At 38.3% G+C, this 19278-nt stretch overlaps 1 protein-coding gene and 1 long non-coding RNA gene across 3 annotated transcripts; one reads left to right on the forward strand and one right to left on the reverse strand.

The window, feature by feature from the left end:
• Nucleotides 1-544: 544 nt before the first annotated feature.
• Nucleotides 545-1222, forward strand: LOC146510035 (uncharacterized). The gene is made up of 2 exons (XR_014876433.1): nucleotides 545-994; nucleotides 1122-1222. It is a non-coding gene; the product is annotated as an uncharacterized LOC146510035 (long non-coding RNA).
• Nucleotides 1223-12328: 11106 nt separating this feature from the next.
• LOC146510036 (calpain-1 catalytic subunit-like) lies at nucleotides 12329-16940 on the reverse strand. Of its 2 annotated transcripts, none has more exons than XM_085174515.1 (13): nucleotides 16810-16940; nucleotides 16478-16732; nucleotides 16250-16337; nucleotides 15633-15748; nucleotides 15399-15532; nucleotides 15112-15304; nucleotides 14948-15010; nucleotides 14694-14779; nucleotides 14209-14280; nucleotides 13888-14027; nucleotides 13565-13722; nucleotides 13281-13292; nucleotides 12329-13154 (listed from the first exon to the last, which is right to left on the reverse strand). In XM_085174515.1, the coding sequence occupies exons 1-13, from the start codon at nucleotides 16885-16887 to the stop codon at nucleotides 12960-12962; spliced, it is 1590 nt and encodes a 529-aa protein (XP_085030641.1). In that variant the 5' UTR covers nucleotides 16888-16940; the 3' UTR covers nucleotides 12329-12959. The 2 variants fall into 2 exon arrangements, with proteins under 2 accessions (XP_085030641.1, XP_085030640.1); XM_085174514.1 differs by having other exon boundaries at nucleotides 13870-14027.
• Between the last annotated feature and the right edge of the window lie 2338 nt (nucleotides 16941-19278).

The following is a 19278-nucleotide window of genomic DNA, read 5'->3' on the forward strand; positions in this document are numbered from 1 at the left end:
CATGGTGATTGAGGACTCCCAGCCATTTAGCATTGTGGAGGACTAAGGATTTAAAAGATTTGTTAAATCATTAAATCCTAGCTATGTTTTCCCCACTAAAAAGGTCATAAAAGCAGTGAAAATTTAGTTTTTACAGAATAAAATGTGAACAAGCAGGACTGAGCCTCAGTGTGTAGCTGTCCATACCTGAACGTTACAAAAGCACAACCACTGTCCACACCTCAACCACACCTCACCTCACAGTAAATGATCATTTCCATTTTAAGCATTTCCAAATGATCATTTCCCATACTGCCAGTATAAATATACACAGTATACTGCCATCACTACAATATAGATGTTTTACACACTCCTTTTGTTGTTGACATTTACAGGCGTTGTGCAAAAGGCCACACTCTTCAAATTCATGCCAACTAATATTTTTACGTCCAGTAGGTGTCCTACTAGAGCAAATGAAGCTTCAAGAAGCTTTGCGCTGGGGTGAACCAATTGGATGAAAAGCTTCAGTGCTTCATGAAGCTTCATCTGCCCATCACTACTTAGCGGCTGGAAACACAGTGAGGTGGACCAAGACAAGTGTAGTGGAACAAAGTATTTATTTTCTATGCAGCTCTCCTTACAACAATTTGTCGAGCTTCTTCACAGCACAAAAAAATCCACAACTAATGACAACTGGCAGCCTTAAATATGTTCAGCTGTCACAGACTTAACCATTATTCCACTCTCAAGTTATTAAATCCCAACCTTCCACCACAGTATACAATATATCAATAAGAATAAATAAATACACAAATACATTTCACATTTACATATTAATAAATATTTCACACTTTAATATTACACCAAACCCAATATTATAAAACCCAGAAACCCAAGCACAAAAAGATTCACCACACTCTCTTTACCAATGGTCTCTCCCGGAACCTTTAAATGGTGTCTGGACCCCCGGGGAAACATTTGCCCAAACACCCTGAGGAGGACACAGGCAAGAAAGGTGAGTAATCATTATCTTACACTTATTTGCACTACTTTTATCCCTAGATTTCACACACATTTGCATTAGTTTTCCTTACTGGTAAACCTTAATCACAATTTCAATCACCATTCTTTTCTCCTGACAGACAACCACCACATTCCTTGATGAGGAGCAGCTGTGCAGGATCTGAAATAAGGCTACCAACTGATTTTAAAATTCCCAATAAATAGTCAATAAATATTTAAACTTCTTGTGTGCAAATGTTTTACTGTGCAAATCCATGCTTAAAGTGCAATGCTAAATAAAGTGCTTGATAAGGTGCTTTTAATAAAGTGAAAGGTGTGCTCTAAAGTGCTATACAGATAATATAATATAAATAAATGTAGTAAGGGAGTCCTCTTCCTTACAGGGGGATATCTAAAAGCTGACGTGTACCGTAAACCTACGCATACAGATCAGTATTTAAGGTTTGACTCTCATCATCCACTGGAGCATAAACTGGATGTCATTAGGACGCTACAACACAGAGCGAACACCATCCCCACTGACACAGCGGCCAGGGAGGCAGAAGAACAGTACATCAAAAAGGCCCTGAGTAAATGTGGTTATCCCAGCTGGACTTTTGTCAAAGCTGGAAAGGCACCTAAAGAAAGCTCCAGCCGATCCAGGAGAGAAGGACAACTGCTGCCCAAGCGAAAACCTGTAGTGATCCCATATGTGTCAGGAGTATCGAAGCAGTTGAGACGCATTTTTTCTAAACACCGGGTCTTTGTGGCTTTTAAACCCCAAAACACGCTGCGCCAAAAATTGGTCCACCCCAAGGATTGGGTCCCCCGACACAAACAGAGTAACATAGTGTACGCTGTTAAGTGCAGGAAGATTGCCAGGATTTATACATCGGGGAAACCAAACAACCTTTGGCGAAGCGGATGGCACAACACAGAAGAGCTACCTCGTCAGGCCAGGACTCCACAGTCTATTTACACCTACAAGCCAGTGAACACTCTTTCAATGATGAGGATGTACACATCTTGGACAGGGAGGAACACTGGTTTGAGCGTGGAGTCAAGAAGGACATTTATGTGAAAAGGGAAAGACCATCTCTGAATCGAGGAGGGGGTACATCTTTCGCCTTCTTACAATGCTGTGATTGCAGGCATTCCCCAACTCTCTGTGAATGGTACTCATGGCGATTAATCAGTGGCCATTGATCAGTGGGCTTTGATCAGTGGGTTTTGGTCAGTGGTTGTTGATCAATGGTCATGAGAATTTGCATAATTAAGATTAAGGAACTGACCACCCAGCCCATTGTTCCTTCAGTGGGCTGGTTTCAGCCATTATGCAAATGTACTGTTTATAAGATTGGGGAAACCTGCAGTCAGCTGAGACTGAAGAAGTCACTTTGATGAGTGACGAAACGTTTCTCCAACAAAACGCTACGTCCAGAGGAACAGAATCAACTTTTGGACTTTCAATCATTCAACAGTTCTGGCAGCAGAAAGACTTGTTTCCATAGTAACATTTAATAATGAATTTGAAGGCAAATGCTTCTAAAAGGGTTTTTTCTGTTTGTATTTTTTAAATATTACTAACTTAGCTCTACTGTTATGTAAGTTGTGGTTCTTTAGTAGTAATGTCATAGATCTGGTTGTTAAAAATGTGCTTCAATAAATTTGTTTCACAGCCTTCATTATTCAATTGTAGTATTTAACAATTATTTATATCTCAGAGAGAACATTTTAAGTAAATACCCTATAGATGAGAACTACAACATCTTCGATTTTCATCTGACTGCGATGCTCCTGCGGAGGTTTCTGCATCAGGGAGACCAAGACGTTTTTGTCTTCTGGCTCCTCCTTGTCAATAACGCTCACCTGGATGCGATACTGAGGGTTTGTTGCAAAGGTGGCTACAAAGAACGAGGGAACATTAATCCTGTTAGTTACATGTTCAAAAATTTATGGTGGGTTTTGTGTTTGCACAGACAAAAGAAACATATAAAAACTCATTGTTGTTGTAGTGATAGTTATAATTAAAAAAGAAAAACTGGTCTCACGGTCATTCCACTTGCCACCTGCAGAGATCCCTGCTACCCAGCTGCCGTCATAAATCATGCATTTCCACTGACATTTAAAGTCTCCATCAAGAAAGATGTTACCTTCAAAAAATGGGAACAAAAGTCCTCAAACTCCATCCTAAAGAAAATGATTAGCAGAGAGAGATAAAAAAAAAAGAGATAAAAAACACAACCAAAAACACATGAACTTTACCAAAGTTCTTCATGTGGGACTTTTAATTAAACTCATTTACCAGAACTCCCCATCGTCACGGTCGAAACACATTTTTCGAACTTCTGGCTCTACTTTGTCCCACATATCTGACCTGAGAACATGAAACAAGTTAGTTCATGACAGACTTTCAAGCAGAAAAGCAAACGTGTATTTTAATAATAAAAATATATATGGCATATATATTATAGCTAGGTAGGCTCTTTCTCTACACCGTTATATTTGTGCCACAAAACCAGGCAATCACAGACTTGGATGCAAAAAAATCTGATTGGCTGTTCTGGTCTCCAATCAGCTCGAAATGACGAAATGCAATATCCCAGAATCCATTTCGTCCAAAACTCAAACGAGGCAGTGGCGGAGGAACACAGAGTGGCAGAGTTTGAAATATTACTCTTTCTGGGTCACAAAATAAACTTTTAAGATATTTTCATGCGAGAATGGTGCTGTGTGAACTTCAAATATCTGCTCGATTTATCAAGACATCACATATTTGCATAAGTGCTCTGACATTTTCGGAGATGCCTGTTTACCACCAGCTGACCGGGTGGTCACTCGGGTTAAACATAATATATAAAGCTGAAGTTGAGCTGAAAGGGACGCAGTTTGTCTAGGATGGAAAAAGACACAAAGGTGGATTTATTCTGTCGTTACGCTGCACAGCTGCCTCTTCTTCTCTCATTCTCTCCCCTCTCTCTCCTGTTGCTACTTTAATCATGAAACGGATCAATGATCAGCTGATCGGCTTTTCTCTCTTGTTTGTTTATCGCCCACTTTGCGCCAGAAAGAGGAAACCGCCGGATGTCGCGCTAAACAGCAGCACGTTTAACCTTGATCAGCTGTTGTTAGAATTTATTTAATATTCATTTCTAGTATCAGCTGAGGTTTGCTGGAGCCACAGCTGTAAAACCTGCTGGTCATGATATCGGTTTGGTTATCTGGTGAGAGGGAAACATGAAGATGAAACCAGGAGATGTCCTTACTGAATCATCAGAGCTGAACAGGTGATGGAGAAACAGGTTTACCCTTTAGGTGACATGAATGAGTTGAAGGGAAGTTATAAACTGTTTCTGAGAGACAAATAACACCAGGATCCTTTTCTAAGTAGCTGACAGCTGGTAACTGTGCAGGGGCGGATCTAGCAAAGTTTTGCCAGGGGGGCCAGGGAAAGGGGGGCACAAAGAAATACTTTCTTATTCTCATTTAAAATTTAAAATGTCTGGCTGTTATTAAATAATTATCTGAAGCTTACAACCAAAGTTTTTATCTGACATAAAATGTATGGAAATCATACATATACCAACAACCATCACTGTCACAACAGCGTTTGTTTTCATTCAAAGGCTTTATGGCTTTAATACCTGGTGGGCTGGTCTTTAGTCAAAATGCCCGGGCTATTTTTTTTGTCCCGGTCCAGCCCTGGGCACAACATGCAGTGAATTAATCTGAGAAGGTGCATCAAAAAATAAATGGCCGCGCCAGCAGTGCACATCGCAAATCAGCTCGCATAGACACATTAGTTGTGCCTCTTCTTAATGACGGTATATTAGCTAACAACCCCAACTACCAGATTCAACTTGTAATTGGCTAAAAATAACTTAGCCTACTGGTGAGAGGGACGTTGTTAGCTGGCAGTTTTTTCAAGTAATGTTGAAATTTCCACATTCCAACACTTCAAAAGCTTCAGGAGCTTTCTGCTCAGCACAGCATCAGCACCACGGAAATACACGGATACATCCGGAGACTCGAGACAATGCATTTTTGGGACTTTCAGGTGTATGGACCAATGTTTTATTTTCTGAACAAACCAGAAATCTTTAATGAGCAGCTAGATTTGTCTCGCATTAACTGGCTGAGTTAATGCCAGTTAATGCAACATTAAAGCAGCTGGAATCCACAGCTGTGTGTGTTCATGGAGCTTGCATTTTCACCTGCTGGACATCACTACCTGACAAGTTTAACTGTCTTCAGAACATTGCAGAGGCCTTATTGACAGTATTTGGCTCTACATATCTGTGTGAGCAGGTTTTCTCTCACACGAGTGTCCTCAGGTAGCCGTCTGAATGCTGGACACTCGGAGACCTGTGTCTCTGAGTGGGAGACCAGAGATCATATTAACATGTGTGTCTCTGTATTAACAGACATGCCATATTGGCTTAGTTTATTTTTCTTATCATTGTTGTGAGGAGACCATAAATAGCATTTGTATTTTCTGTTGTACAGTTCATTTGCTGTTATGGAGTTCTTGTTATGGATAAAAAGTGTCTTTTTTTTGTTTCAAAATAGCTGATAACTATTCGCTGATAGCTGCCAACATCTGCAAACAAGTATAATTCTATAAAGTGGTTCTATATATTGTGTAACTGTTCATATAGAGCGTTATTAAATTTATTGCTAATGCAATCATATGGCACACTGACTTCTGAGGAAATTTTAAATGGCACTCGCCATCAGAAAGGTTGTCTACCCCTGCTGTATAGGAATCCTGTACATCACCGAGTCTCAGGTTTCAGATGATGAAGTATTCAAAGTCTTTGCAATTTTAAGTTCTTGCTTTTGTAATAAAACACAATACACTGCAGCCTTTATTATAAAATATTGTTAAATGTCATCTTGATGCATGCTCAATCATCCAGGTAAGTAATTCTCCAAAAGTTGATTCTGTTCCTATGAACGTAGCATTGTCAGTTTCATTATTTCATCATAACAGAAGCAGCCAGTTTTTCATGGGCTTATGGGCAGGAATAGAAATTTACCTATGTGTAACAAATCCACATCTGTCCACTAGTTCAGCTGGGAGTGCACACACCATGCAGACAAACATCCTTCATGGATGCTCAAGTTCTTTTCCTTTACCTGCAGAAGGAAAAGGTTAGTGTGTGAGTTTGGTTCATTTGTTTTGACATGCATCAGAACTACATGGGTTCAGAACTATTAAGCCAACCTTAGATGCTGGTTTGTCATCCTCTCAATCTGGCATCTTGTGAGTAGCCTAAGGAGCAAACACAAGTTAACTTCTACTTGTCATGTGAACAGACTGATTGCCACAGAGTTATGAGACTGAACAGTGTGCATGATAAATTGTTAGTTATCACATCCAATGGCACTTTCTATTTACAGTTTTCATCACGTGTAATGCAAATAGATAGAGCCACTTCATGGTCACTTACCTTCCAAGGACACAAGGCGACCAGAGGAGGACTTGAACTGCATGATTTTTAAATTCGTACTGTGACCCCAAAGCCATAGATCCACCTGAGAGCGAGAGGAAAATATTTTTTTAAGGCTATGGTGTTCATATTGCTACTTCAGCTTTCTTCACATTTTGTTGGAGAAAACATCACTCCACGTGAGTGAGTGAGTTGTTTATGTTTATGTCAACATACATGATTTTCTTTCACATTTTGGCATCTAATTACCAGCTAATGGCTGCATTATAGCGGTCATCACCTGCTTTTGTTTGTTATTAATTTTTTTTATGTTTGTTTAAATGCATGCTCAAGCTAGTAATTTATGTTTGCCCACTTAATTGTGAATTTGATGAACATAAAAATAAATATTTTAAATGCAGCTACTTCTTAATATAAAATGTGGCCTGTGACCGCACAGTGGCGCTGTTTGACAGCTAACTCTGTGTCTCGTCACTCATTTCAGAGTATGTGGACTTCTACCTGAGGCTGTGGAGCCATCATTTTGTTCTGGATTTGTTTCCTCGCAAGACTTTGGAAATCACATCACATCTTCTGAGTGCTTCAGTTAAAGTTTTTGAAAGCTTGCTTCCTGCAACTTTTGCTGAGAATCCATTCAAACCCCTGTTTGTTAAACAGAAAAGCTTTATGTGTTTATTTATTTATACATTACATTATGGTGTGTGTTTGTGCATGTGTGTGCATCAATCAGCTGCATCAGCATGTTGCCACCTGTGAATAAGGATTGGGTTATTACAGCTCCCAAAGGTGATAATGTCAGGGTCCTGGGTCTGAGCAACCCAGGGTCCCTGAGCAGTTATAGACATGTGTACTTTTGGTGTTGCTGTCCCTCGTTCTCCCTGCTTAAAGGTACGTGTGTGTGCGCGTGTGTGGATGCAGGTATATCTGGGAGCACCTGTTTACAGGTGTCTTCAGGCCTGGTGGGTGTGCCCTGCCAGGTGGCTGGCCACAGCTGATGAAATGATCACACACCTGCAGCTGATCAAGCATCATTGGGGGAGCTACTAAGCAGTGTGGCTGAGAGCTCCTCGACGCTGGACCATTAAGTGACTTCCCATCAGTTTCTCAGCAAATGTGCAAAGCAAGTGCTAGTCTGCCGTTGTTTGAAGGTACTCACGGCTGCCTCTGTGTGTGTGTTTCCCAGGAGGATTTGGGGAAACGAGGAAGCAGCAGACAGAGTGTACACAGGGAACGGAGACAGAGCACGGGTGTAGGGAGAAGACACGGAATGGGAGTCGAGATCGCACTTGGGATTTATTGTTGTTTGGATTTTTACATCACTGTAAATAAACGCACAGCCATCAAAGAGTCCAGCATTTTGGTCCTCCTTTCATCACATCGCCATGGTTGGCCACTGCTAACTGTGACAGACAGACAGACACACACACACACACACAAACTTTCTCTAGTTTTCATGTCTTAGTGAGGACATCTCATTGAAATAATGCTTTCCTTAGCCACTTACCTGAACCATCAAAAATGAATGTCTAATCCTAACACTTGGCCTAAACCTACCTATAATCTAATTGTAATGTAAGGACAAGAAAGACATTGTGGACAAAACAGGACACCCCCCATAATCTTTAGTTACAATATTATAGTTAGTTAAATGGTCTGATTGTTCAAATATGTATTTTCTTTGATTGTGGTAAAATAAGGTGTGCCCCAGTCTCCAAAAATGACATAGTGCAGGAAGGGTAGTTATTCCTCCGTTACACCACAAGAGGGAGTATCCCCTAAAATGAGCAGCTCTAGCGGGAGTAAATAAGCCCAGCCACTACCCATAAGGCAGTGCGCCTATAAGAGTTGTGTGAGACTACAAAAGTGTGTAACGTTGTGCTATGTTAATGTATATATTTGCAGGTAAGCAGATACAAGATGGTAAATAACTTAAAATGTATCTACAGATGAGTACACGGGGTTGCAGAGAATGTGGGAAAGTTGGCCGTTAATCCCCACTATGTGTCATTAGTATATAAATTATTGGTAGCCATGTGAATTAGCCGTGACGCTAACGATTAGCAGCTCGATCTAATTCATTAGTTTGTGCGGAACCCTCGTGGCGCTTTTGTGGATTTATACCTGTACCGAGCTGTAATCACAGCAGATATAGACTGGTGGATCACACTATCTTTTGTTTATGTGTTTTTCGTTGTTGCACTGTGAGAAATATTAGTGATTTGAGTTTAAAGACTAACCTATAAGGCAGTGCGCCTATAAGAGTTGTGTGAGACTGCAAAAGTGTGTAACGTTGTGCTATGTTAATGTATATATTTGCAGATGCAGTAAAGGCGAACTCACAAAGCCACACTGGTTTCAATTCATTTTAATCCATGTGTGCAACAGTAACCTTACAATAAAACCAACCACAATAAGACTCTCAAAAATCCCTTTAAACTCGTGGGAATGGGCATTTTTTCCCCATAAGTGACTGTTGGTCCCCACAGGTATCCGGTCTTTAAGGCTACCTCAACACTAGCCCGGATAGATTTGAAAACGTTGTTTTCATCTGAAAACGCTCCGCGTCCACATTAGCACTTTCAGTACTGATGTGCAGATCGATCCTGAAATATCGATTCCTCCAATACCAATCATTTATGTTCTAGAATCGATTCTCACATAAAAAAAATAATATTTTAGTAATTTAGGGTAAATTTGTAGTTTATCATTAACAGGAACACAGTGGAAAGAAACTATAACATTCGGATTGTCTACATTCAAAGGAACTACTTCCTCTTCCGCCTTTCATAGTCATGTGCGAAATAAAATATCTCACAGCCCCTGGCGTGTGCGCTCACAACAATGGCTGAGCGTAATTGGAGTCATGCGCAAACGTATTCTACCTCCATAAACAGCTGAGACGTGGTTTGCGATACATGTGGCAAAAAAGTGAGGTGTTGTGGCCATACTTGCCAACCTTGAGACCTCAGAATTAGACATTCAAAAGGGCTGTTGGTGATAAATACATTTTACAGTGTTTATTTATTGGATAAAATACGTTAAATGTTACCGTCATTATTGGCCGGCCCGGAAACAGCGGGAGTGTCCAAATTCAGAGGCTGCTTCCACCTGAGGACCCGGCCTTCGCGGTCTAAAGAAAGCCAGGTAGTACGTCACGAGCTCCCTCGGTGGAGTGAAACTCTGCTGTCTGCTCCTTGCTATCAAAAATATAACCGGGCGCTGACGTAAACTCTCGACCGTCTCACACTTTGTTTAACCAGTTTTCTGTTTGACGTTTATTCAGCTGTGTGAAAACCCCGGAGGAACCCTCCCAAGGGATTAATAAAGTTACATTTAATTTAATCCAATCTAATAACTTTAATCTCAGCCAAACTAATTTACTCACGAAGAAATAAAACACTGGAAAAGCCAAACAATAACATTTTTAAGTTATCAAAGTGACTTAGATATCATGTTTAACCCGAGTAGCGGAAGACCGCGGGGGTTTGAAGACGATGCATCGGTCGGCTCAGATATTTGACGTTTACACAGCTACATTCTCACCTGAAAATATGTTACAAAGTTGTTAAAAAGTTTTTTTGCAACCCAAAAAGAGAAATAAGAGTAATATTAAAACTAAGTAGCTGCCGCCATTGGAAACTGGAACTGGCTGGGCCGAGCTATGAATTTGGCGATATTGTTTTTCAATTTTGTTGTCCGGGTGGAAAATCGGGAGAAAATCGGGAGAAGGTGGCTCTGGGAGACTTTCGGGAGGGGCACTGAAATTCTGGATTCTCCCGGAAAAATCGGGAGGGTTGGCATATATGGTTGTGGCAACATCACAACATAACCTTGTCAAGCACCTCAGAGTAAATCATATCACAGAATATGACGAGCGTATGTTGAGGCGAACTGAAGAGGAGGAGAGGGACAGGTGACGTCTCTCACGGAGTCCTTTAGTGCTGCAGGCAGGCACAACTTAAGTTTTTTTATTTCTATATGATGAACCCTGCATTATTAAGTTATAAGAACAAGTAATCTGATGTCCTGTAATCATTATGACGCTATAATTTGAGATACAATAAATAAAATAAGTTTTTGTACAAAGTATCGGTATCGGATCAGTATCGTCGATACCACCCTGAATATTACTTGGTATTGGATCGGAAAGGAAATCAGTGTTATCGCACATCACTAGTTTTCAGTTGTTTTCACAGAGTTGTGCGTCCACATTAAAACGGCCAAAAACACTTATGGGGTTTTTTTTGCGCATGCGCAAAAGCGATTAAGTATTAAAGAATTTGAAGAAAAATCTGGAGCATGTACAAGCTGATATTAATCTTTTACGGTATGAAAAGCGGGGAAAAAAACCCAAAACGCTTGGACACTGCTAGCACAAGCGGCCACAGAAACGTAGAGCAGGAGATTAAGCATCGCTGAGTATGTTTCCAAACCAACTTCATTCTAAGCCAAAGACTAGAAAATATGATGAAGCATATCTTCCCTTTGGCTTCACCTGCACAAGTGCCAAGGTAGGTCTCCTCAGCAGAATTGGTTTTCCCTGCGTTGGGAGCACGTGCTGGGCTGTTCAAATCACGGACAAACAGTATCCCACATTCTTGATTTTTAGTTCACAAACACTTGTTGTAATGACTAACTACTCCTGACATGTTGGAGATGTTAGCTCTTTATACAGTAAAGTTACAGCGGGATACAAATAATATCAGGCTGATCCTGCCACGATTTGTTCCCCTGGTTCAAATCACAGACAAACAGTATCCCACAGTTGTTTATGTTTTTGAACCCCTTTTGCACAGAGAGGCATTTTTTGAAAAATGTATTGATAGCAATGTTGAATATTATTACACAGGTAAAAAAACAACTACACATAAAATAATCACACCGTGACGCCTCTGCCTTTGTAAATGGAGGGACAGTAACTGCGTGTGTATGTAAGCCTGTAAAAACTGAAGATAGTCAGATTAACAGTAACAGTATTTTGTCTCTATCCGCCATTCTGCAATTCATCTCATGTAAACAATAACGTGGCGCACAGTGTGACGTGAAAAAAAGGAACATACCTTTGACGTTGTTTGACAAAGTCTGTACTGTTCGTACACACGTAAACGCAAAAAAGGAGTTTTAAAAAATCTCAGTTTTCGGTGATTCAAAACGCTGTTTACGTGTGGACGAAACAGCTGCGTTTTCAAAAATACCCGTGTAGGTGTGGACATAGTGTAAAAGAGTTAGTAGTTTATTTTATTACTACCTGTCATTTTTAGTTGTTTACTAAATGTTTGAGGTGTGAAATAAACTGCAATGGAGCAAAATAAGGGTGTGTGTGGTTGGAGGACGTGTTTGTGTTTCAAACTGGTCATGTGACTGCATGGCCACATCTGATTGGTAAAAAGGTTACCGGAAACTCCACTGGCGGCATGTTATCTAATGTGTTAAACTAATTATTTTTTTAAAAAAGTAACGAGTCGAATTTTGCAAATATAGCGGAGTAAAAGTACAGTTTCTTCTTCACAAATGTACTCAAGTAAAAGTAAAAAGTATCGTGCAAAAAGGTACTTTAAAAGTACTTTTTTTTTTCAAAAACTTACTCAAGTAAATGTAACGGAGTAAATGTAACTCGTTACTACCCACCTCTGACTGGCAGCCCTTTATAGAATGCTGCTAATTGGCCATCAAAACATACTATTATCTGGGGTTACATATTAAGCTAAACTAATAAGCTACACAAGCTTTATTTACACAAGCTTGTATAATTTTCCAACTTTTCTTTTTACCTTATAAATATTTTCCTTATGGCAGCACAGTGTGTGTAACGGTTTATACTGAGGATGACATCACTTAATGTTGCAAATAATATTTTCTATTGAAAGTAGAGGGGAAAATGAGAACAGACAAAGTCAGAGCTGAAAAATCATCCTGTTTTATTTTCTTATTCTTTGTGAAAGCCAGTTTAGAGTCACCAGTGAAGATCCGTGTCTTTGGAATGTGGGAATCAGTCCTCAAAAGGGGAGAACACTCAAAGTCCACACAGAAGATCAGGACATTAAAGCAGGAACCTTATCCACTGAATCCCAACATCACTTCTTCAAACTAAACTCCAGTGTTCACAGAACTTATTCTTCTACATAATCATTATTCTGTTTTATAGAAATTGATGAACCTGCCCAACTATCAGTAGCATTATCTTTGTATATTTTAATCATTTAGCATATTATTTCTTTTGGGTATGGATAAAGTCATGTTATTTATCAGTATTTATGTTATCTGTGCAGTATTTATGTTATCTGTTTGTTTGTTTAATTATATGTCTCATATAAAAAATTATATGAGACAGTATGACTCATGTGACCATTTTGAACCCCACCACCCATATTTCACAGCCAGCAGAGATAACACACCTGTTGTCTGGCTAACAAATAGGAAATTACCCTATGGTGTCTTTTGTTAAGTAAATAATTCATGTATTTTATTATCCTGAGTTAATCATATTAATCCTTCATTATGTGAAAGATTCTTTACATGATCTTATTAATCAGTCTTGGTGTAGACAGCGAGAGCGAAATCTGCAGTGATGTTGGGTTCATAGGTGGATGGGATGATCACATACTCTCCAGGTTCCAGACTGTGGAATTCAATGAGATCTCGCTCAGTGCTGTAAGACTTTTCTGCCTTCACACGCCTGTTCCTCTGAAAGAAATCCTGTTGCAGGTGTCCTTGTGGGGTCTGGGAGAAATATGAAGGAACTTTAGTGAAATACTCTTCTGAGTCTAAGTATCCATTATTATTAAAATGCTGAATTTACTTTTGGTGCGCAGACAGTTTCATATATTTGTTATTGTTTGTACTTACCCCTGGTGGAATCTGTTAATTGGAAAATGGTAAGAATAATATCATTAAACTGTTTCGCAGGAACCAATTTCCATAGTAACTTTAAATAATGAATGTGAAATCAGTGAAGGCATTTTTTTTATTATTCTTGTTTTACTAACTCAGCTGCTAAATTAGGAAAAGTGCTTGTGTTTTAATAACAGGGTGATACAATTGTTTTAAAGATTTAGTTTCTTGTCCTTTGGTAATCGGTTGCAGTATTTAACAATTATTTAAATTAAAGGAAGCGGATTCAGAATGAATACCTTATAGATGGTAAGTCTAGTTCGGTGGAAGCGTATCTCAATGCGATTTCCCTGATGAGGTTTCAGCATCAGGGAGAGCATGATGTTTTTGTCTCCTGGCTCCTTCTTGTCTATAACAGTCACTCGAATGCGATACTGAGGGTTTGTTGCAAAGGTGGCTACAGAGAGGAAACAGTTTATTTGTTAGTTACAGGTTTTAGAAATTTATGGTGGGTTTTGTGTTTGTACAGATAAATAAAAAATGTAAAAACCAAAATATTCTTTTAGTGATAGTTAAAGTTTAGATAGGAATGAACTTGTCTTACAGTGTTTCACATTGCCACCTGCAGATGTCCCTGCTACCCAGCTCCCATCGTAAACCATGCAATTCCACTGACATTTTAAGTCTCCATCAAGAAAGTTAGGGGTCTCACAGCAGATGTATACTTTAATAAAATGGGAACAGAAGTCCTCCATTTGCATCCTGACAGCCAGATGAGCAGATAGAGATAAAATAGGAAATAAACATTAAATATCAAGCAGTAAGACATAAACTCTTTGGTAATGCATCAAAATGATTGTGTGATTGTTTTGTTTGTTTTTGAGTTTTTAAAATGCTTATTTAAAATATTGAGAGTAAACAGTGTGCAAAATTTCTAATTTACCAGAACTCTCCGTCATCATGGTTGAAACACTTTTTTTTAACTTCTGGACTTACTTTGTCCCACAAATCTGACCTGAGAACACAAAACAAATAAGTTAATGACAGACTTTAATGCAGCAAAACAGATATATCTCATTTACAATTTCATTTGGCTTGAAGTTCTTAAGTTGTTCTTCTTTATAACAGAAAGCATGCTGTGGTCATCCACCACTATTGTTCTCTGTGGATGTCTGGCCATTTCCATTTTGCACAGCACGCATATGTGTTTTCTCTCTCTTTTTTTGATTGACCACTAATGTTGTTCTAACTATACTGTTTATCTCATGTTTAGAAATTCTTGAACTCCCTGCTGTGGTTTTGTAAAAAACAGCTTTTAATTAAATAATAATAATAATGAGTTGATTATGTGTAGGTGCAACACTAGTAAAAACTGTGTCATTGTCAGCAGTATATGGACGTTGTATGTTGTTTAATTAAGTCAAGTACTTGTCGCTCCATTTTCCGTTCCACTCCCATCTGCCCCATGGGTTCATGACTCGCACCAGTCGTACTTTGGAGCCGTTTAATTCCACCTTCAGATGAAATAATAAAGTTTTTTTAAAAAAAAAAACAACTAAATTCTTCTTTATCATTATCTCCAAGTATTGTTTAATTGATACTGTTACAATTTTGCTGCAATTAACCTCGTACCAAAAGCCCCTTTCCTAGATGGAATATACTTTTGAAACTCAAGAATTTACCTCAGTGATGCCTGTGACAGAATAGGCATGACTTTCTACCAATCCAGTGTTGGCCAATGCACCCTGAAAAAGACACGTAAGATAAATTACGTATTGAGGGTTCTTTCGTTTTGATTTTAATTATTGTTGTTTTTTTATTGTTTCTCTAGAAATTTATTTCTCACCTCTTTTTTCAAAGTCGAAGAGCAAATCAGTGATTTGCAGTTAGTGGCTCTGCTTAGTGTCAGCCAAAGCTCATCGCAACTCGGTGCGTTGGGCTCTGTGAGATAGTAAATCTGGTTCACACCTCCAGTGAAATCTTTGAAGGCATCTGATGATGACCAACCCCTAGACAGGTTTGCATATGAACCACAAAGTCTGAAGGAGACACACAGAGAAAGAAAAATATTTGTAAATCTTTTCTGAACCTTCTGAACTGATTTACATGAAAGTGTGTGAGGTGGTTCTGTACTTGGCATATGCCTTCTCCAGCAGAGGAGCCCAGAACTCATTTCCACATTTCGAGGACACAAACAGTAACCGCTTGTTTTTTGTTGGCAGATTGTCATCAATGACAACATCTACCCACTTTCCAAACCACCAGAACTGAAACAGAGAAAACAGCTTAATAAGGATTAATAACCAGTGTGTTGTGTTTCTGTTTTGTAAAAGTATTCTTTAGACACATTTATTAATCCTTTGTTACCCGGAAGTGAAATATTCCTGCATAATCCTCAAAGGACTGATCCATTGGCACAACTTGTTCCATCAGAGTTGTTTGGAAGGTCAGTGGAGATATTGTAGACACAAACCAGCAGTTACCTGATAAAAGAAGGAAACTAATAGTTTTCTCAAGCTGACGGAGTTAAATTATGGAACAGTCTAAAAGCAGAAATAAAAGAAAGTAACAAGATAAACCAAAACGAATTTTAAACAAATATAAGAATGAAGAAAACGGGGTTAACACAGGACCGTAATTGAAGGGATGTTTTGGTTTGTTGGTTTCATTATTTGTGAATCTGCATATTTACATATTCTGTCTTTATTTATATGAAAGAAACTATATTGTGATATTTTTTTGGTTTTGTTTTGTTTTCATTTGTTTGTTTGTTTAATTTAAGACTAAAAGAAAATTAAATGAATGAGATGTAAAAATTGAGGGGGTAGGGCCAAATAAGTGTGTACGTCTACCTACTCCCTTTCAAAAAAAATGGAATGATATTATGTAATGATCGTGAACGTACATGTTTAAAATAAAAATGAACTGAACTGTGGAACATAGTTGTCATTGTCATTAGCTATAAATAAGAAAGTTTTGCTTACCCACGTTGCCTTGTCCGAAGTCAAATCGTGACATACCATCTTTACTGAAAGCAGGCTGATCCTTCTTTCCTTGTTCTCTCAATAAATCCTTGAAAAGACAGTGGAGAAAAATGTGATGTTGACAAGCATTTAAAAAGAATCTATTTTTCCTACTGTACAGAAATGCTAACTAACAATCCATCAGATTTGAAAGTGAAAGAAAAATAAATATAATTAAAATGATTTAACTGCTGGTCGAAGCCATTTCACTTCACTCGCATCAGACCGGTCACCCAAAGAAAGACCGTTTGGTGGGAACTCATTGTCCACAAACAGTTCTCGTTTCTGGAGGCAGTCAGCTTTTATCTGAGCGAAGTCCTGATTTTTGAACTTGGCAGGGTTGGAGGGGCTTCCCTCACTGCCATCTGGGTAACGCAAGTTGACGAGACAAGTTTCAGATTTAGCCATGATGATGATGATGACGACGAAGTCTTCAGAGAGATTCTGGTGCAAGGGAAAAAAAATTCAGAGACACAAAACTCTAATTTAAAGGTTTTTCTTGAAAGAACAGAGATTATTACCTGTGCACGGTGGCAAGCAACTGATTCTTCCTTGCAAGAGAAACACCTTGGAATTGCCAAATGTGATATGTGCAGCATCTTATATTCACACTGTCTTACACAAGTTTGAAATCCCACCCCCAAAAATGTAGAACGGCTATTATAGGCTGTGGCTGAGAGGAATGGGTTGGACAACAAAATACATTTTCTCTGGAAAAAAACAAAACTATGACACCTGATATTTTGATTTCTTGGAATTTGCATGAAATCCAGCATGGGTTTGGACATGTTCACACACAGTCAACAACCACGCATGAAGTCTAACTTTCAATAATTTGCTGTGCTTACACTTATATTAGAAAAAAAAAATGTATATACATTCTTACCATGCACACTGTGGCATCAAATAATGTATTGTTTTCATTTTAGCACAATATAACTGAATAAATAAATACAGTTTGTTTGTTTGTTTTGTTTTTGTGATCCGAATGAAGTTTTCCACGTCTTTTAGGAGAACATGTTAAAATATCATCATCTTCAAAGGTGCTGCTACTACTACATTATCCTGTTGAGTCTATCTTTCAGTTAAAATTATTAAATCTAATTAAAAACATTATCAATAGTTATTTTTTTCTTTCCAGCTGGTCACTCTGGGTTAATGTTTGTCTTATTTAGTAAATAGAAAAAGGAAACTTGTATTGGTATTATGGCAGAAAAAAGGCTGAGGTAATGACAGTAAAAGTTTGGGGTTTGAAATCAAATAAAGGAAATTATATATTTATTTATTACAGGTTGGGCATTGGTCCTACAAAAAGTTTTAAATGGCTGTTAGAAGTTGGGACAACGGTGATGAATATTTTACCTTATTTCGTTAATGTGGTTGTGATATTTACCACTATCATATTCATGTTTTTGGAATAAGAGGCAGAAATATGAGGAGGAGTGTGTTAAAACTATTATTTCTGTTCCTCATTAAAACTGATGTTTTGACAAAACAGTTGGCTGAGTTACAGTGTTACAGTGTTACAGTGAGTTACAGTGAGCAGATCAGTTTCCAGTGTTTCAATCATTTAACCACATTTCTACACAATGATCAATACAAATAAAAACATCTCAGTATGTCTTTTTCCAGCAGTGCCTACACAAAGAGTGATTGCTGCGTTTGTTTTTCTTGTACTTCACTTAAATATGGGGTGTGTATTTGGTCTTGAGTTTGAAACAGGTTTGCTCTTATTGTAGAGCTGTCACACACATTTTTACCATGTTTTAACATGTTAGCGTAACAAAGGATGCCTGACATATTTCTTTCTCTTCTTTGTTGCCCGAAGCTAATACCATATCATGTTCCTTGAAAATGTCGACTGAAAAAAACAAACAAGAAAATCTTATTTAGTTGAAGTGGTTGTGATTGTTACCTGTAGAAATGTTCATTTAGTTGGAATGAGAGAAGAAAATGAGAGAGAGAGTGTTGTGGTTGTGATAGTAATGTACAGTGATGTGTCTGTAAAAATGCAGATACTGTATAGGAATCCTGTACATCACCAAGTAAATAAAACACAATACACTGAAGCCTTTATTCTAAAATATTGTTAAATGTCGTCTTGATGCATGCTCAATCATCCAGGTAAGTAATTCTCCAAAAGTTTATTCTGTTCCTCTGGACGTAGCATTTTCAGTGGGAGAAATGTTTCGTCACTTGTCCAAGTGACTTCTTCAGTCTCAGCTGACTGCAGGTTTCCACAATCTTATAAACAGTAAATTTGCATATGGACTGAAACCAGCCCACTGAATGAACAATGGGCTGGGTACATATGTACAAGTTGGTAAATTCACTCTGGCTTCGGTTCCACTGTCTCCTCGCGGGGTGTCTTACAGAGTTACATATGGAATATGTAACGGAGTGGAGAGATAGTTTCGATATGATAGAGAACGTACGGTGACATTCAAGGGCGTAGATTTGGTTTTAGCATTGGTGGGGACGGCTGATTCAACCACCGAACCCTGCCCTGTTTCTTTTCTTTTTTCTTTTTGCTTCTTGATAAAAAAAAGAGAGAGAGAAATATACTTGCCTAAATATGCTATTCTACATGCTTTTAAACCATTTAAAATTACAATTCATAGTTTTATATGTGAATTATATGATGTTAAATTACTATTAAACAAATGACTGACTAAAGTATTTTAGACTTTAGTTTACTTCAGCCATTTTCCATATAAATGAGGTATCATACAAAAATAAAAATAGCTTCAAATACAGTCATCACAATAAAAGAATATGAATTTAAGGACTTAACAACATTAGTTCAGTTATACTACACCAACATCTCTTATACATTAGCACTAAGGGAACACTGAATGACCTGGTGGTTTTTGTCCATAAAACTACTCATCTAAGATTACCACAAAGTAAAAGCTCTCTCAGCCAAATTTTAGGCACATTATATAAACATTTCTGATGAGTCACTCATCAGTAATGTTTGTAGGGTAAGT

Source organism: Neolamprologus multifasciatus, chromosome 10 (genome assembly GCF_963576455.1).
Source record: "Neolamprologus multifasciatus chromosome 10, fNeoMul1.2, whole genome shotgun sequence".
NCBI classification, from domain to species: domain Eukaryota; kingdom Metazoa; phylum Chordata; class Actinopteri; order Cichliformes; family Cichlidae; genus Neolamprologus; species Neolamprologus multifasciatus.

Coding starts and splice junctions, on each gene's coding strand:
- LOC146510036 (XM_085174514.1), bottom strand. CDS start 16,887: ATGCTGCACATATCACATTTGGCAATTCCAAGGTGTTTCTCTTGCAAG. Junction 16,733..16,809: donor TTGCTTGCCACCGTGCACAG/GTAATAATCTCT, acceptor CCCTTGCACCAG/AATCTCTCTGAAGACTTCGT. Junction 14,780..14,947: donor CTGTCACAGGCATCACTGAG/GTAAATTCTTGA, acceptor TTTCATCTGAAG/GTGGAATTAAACGGCTCCAA.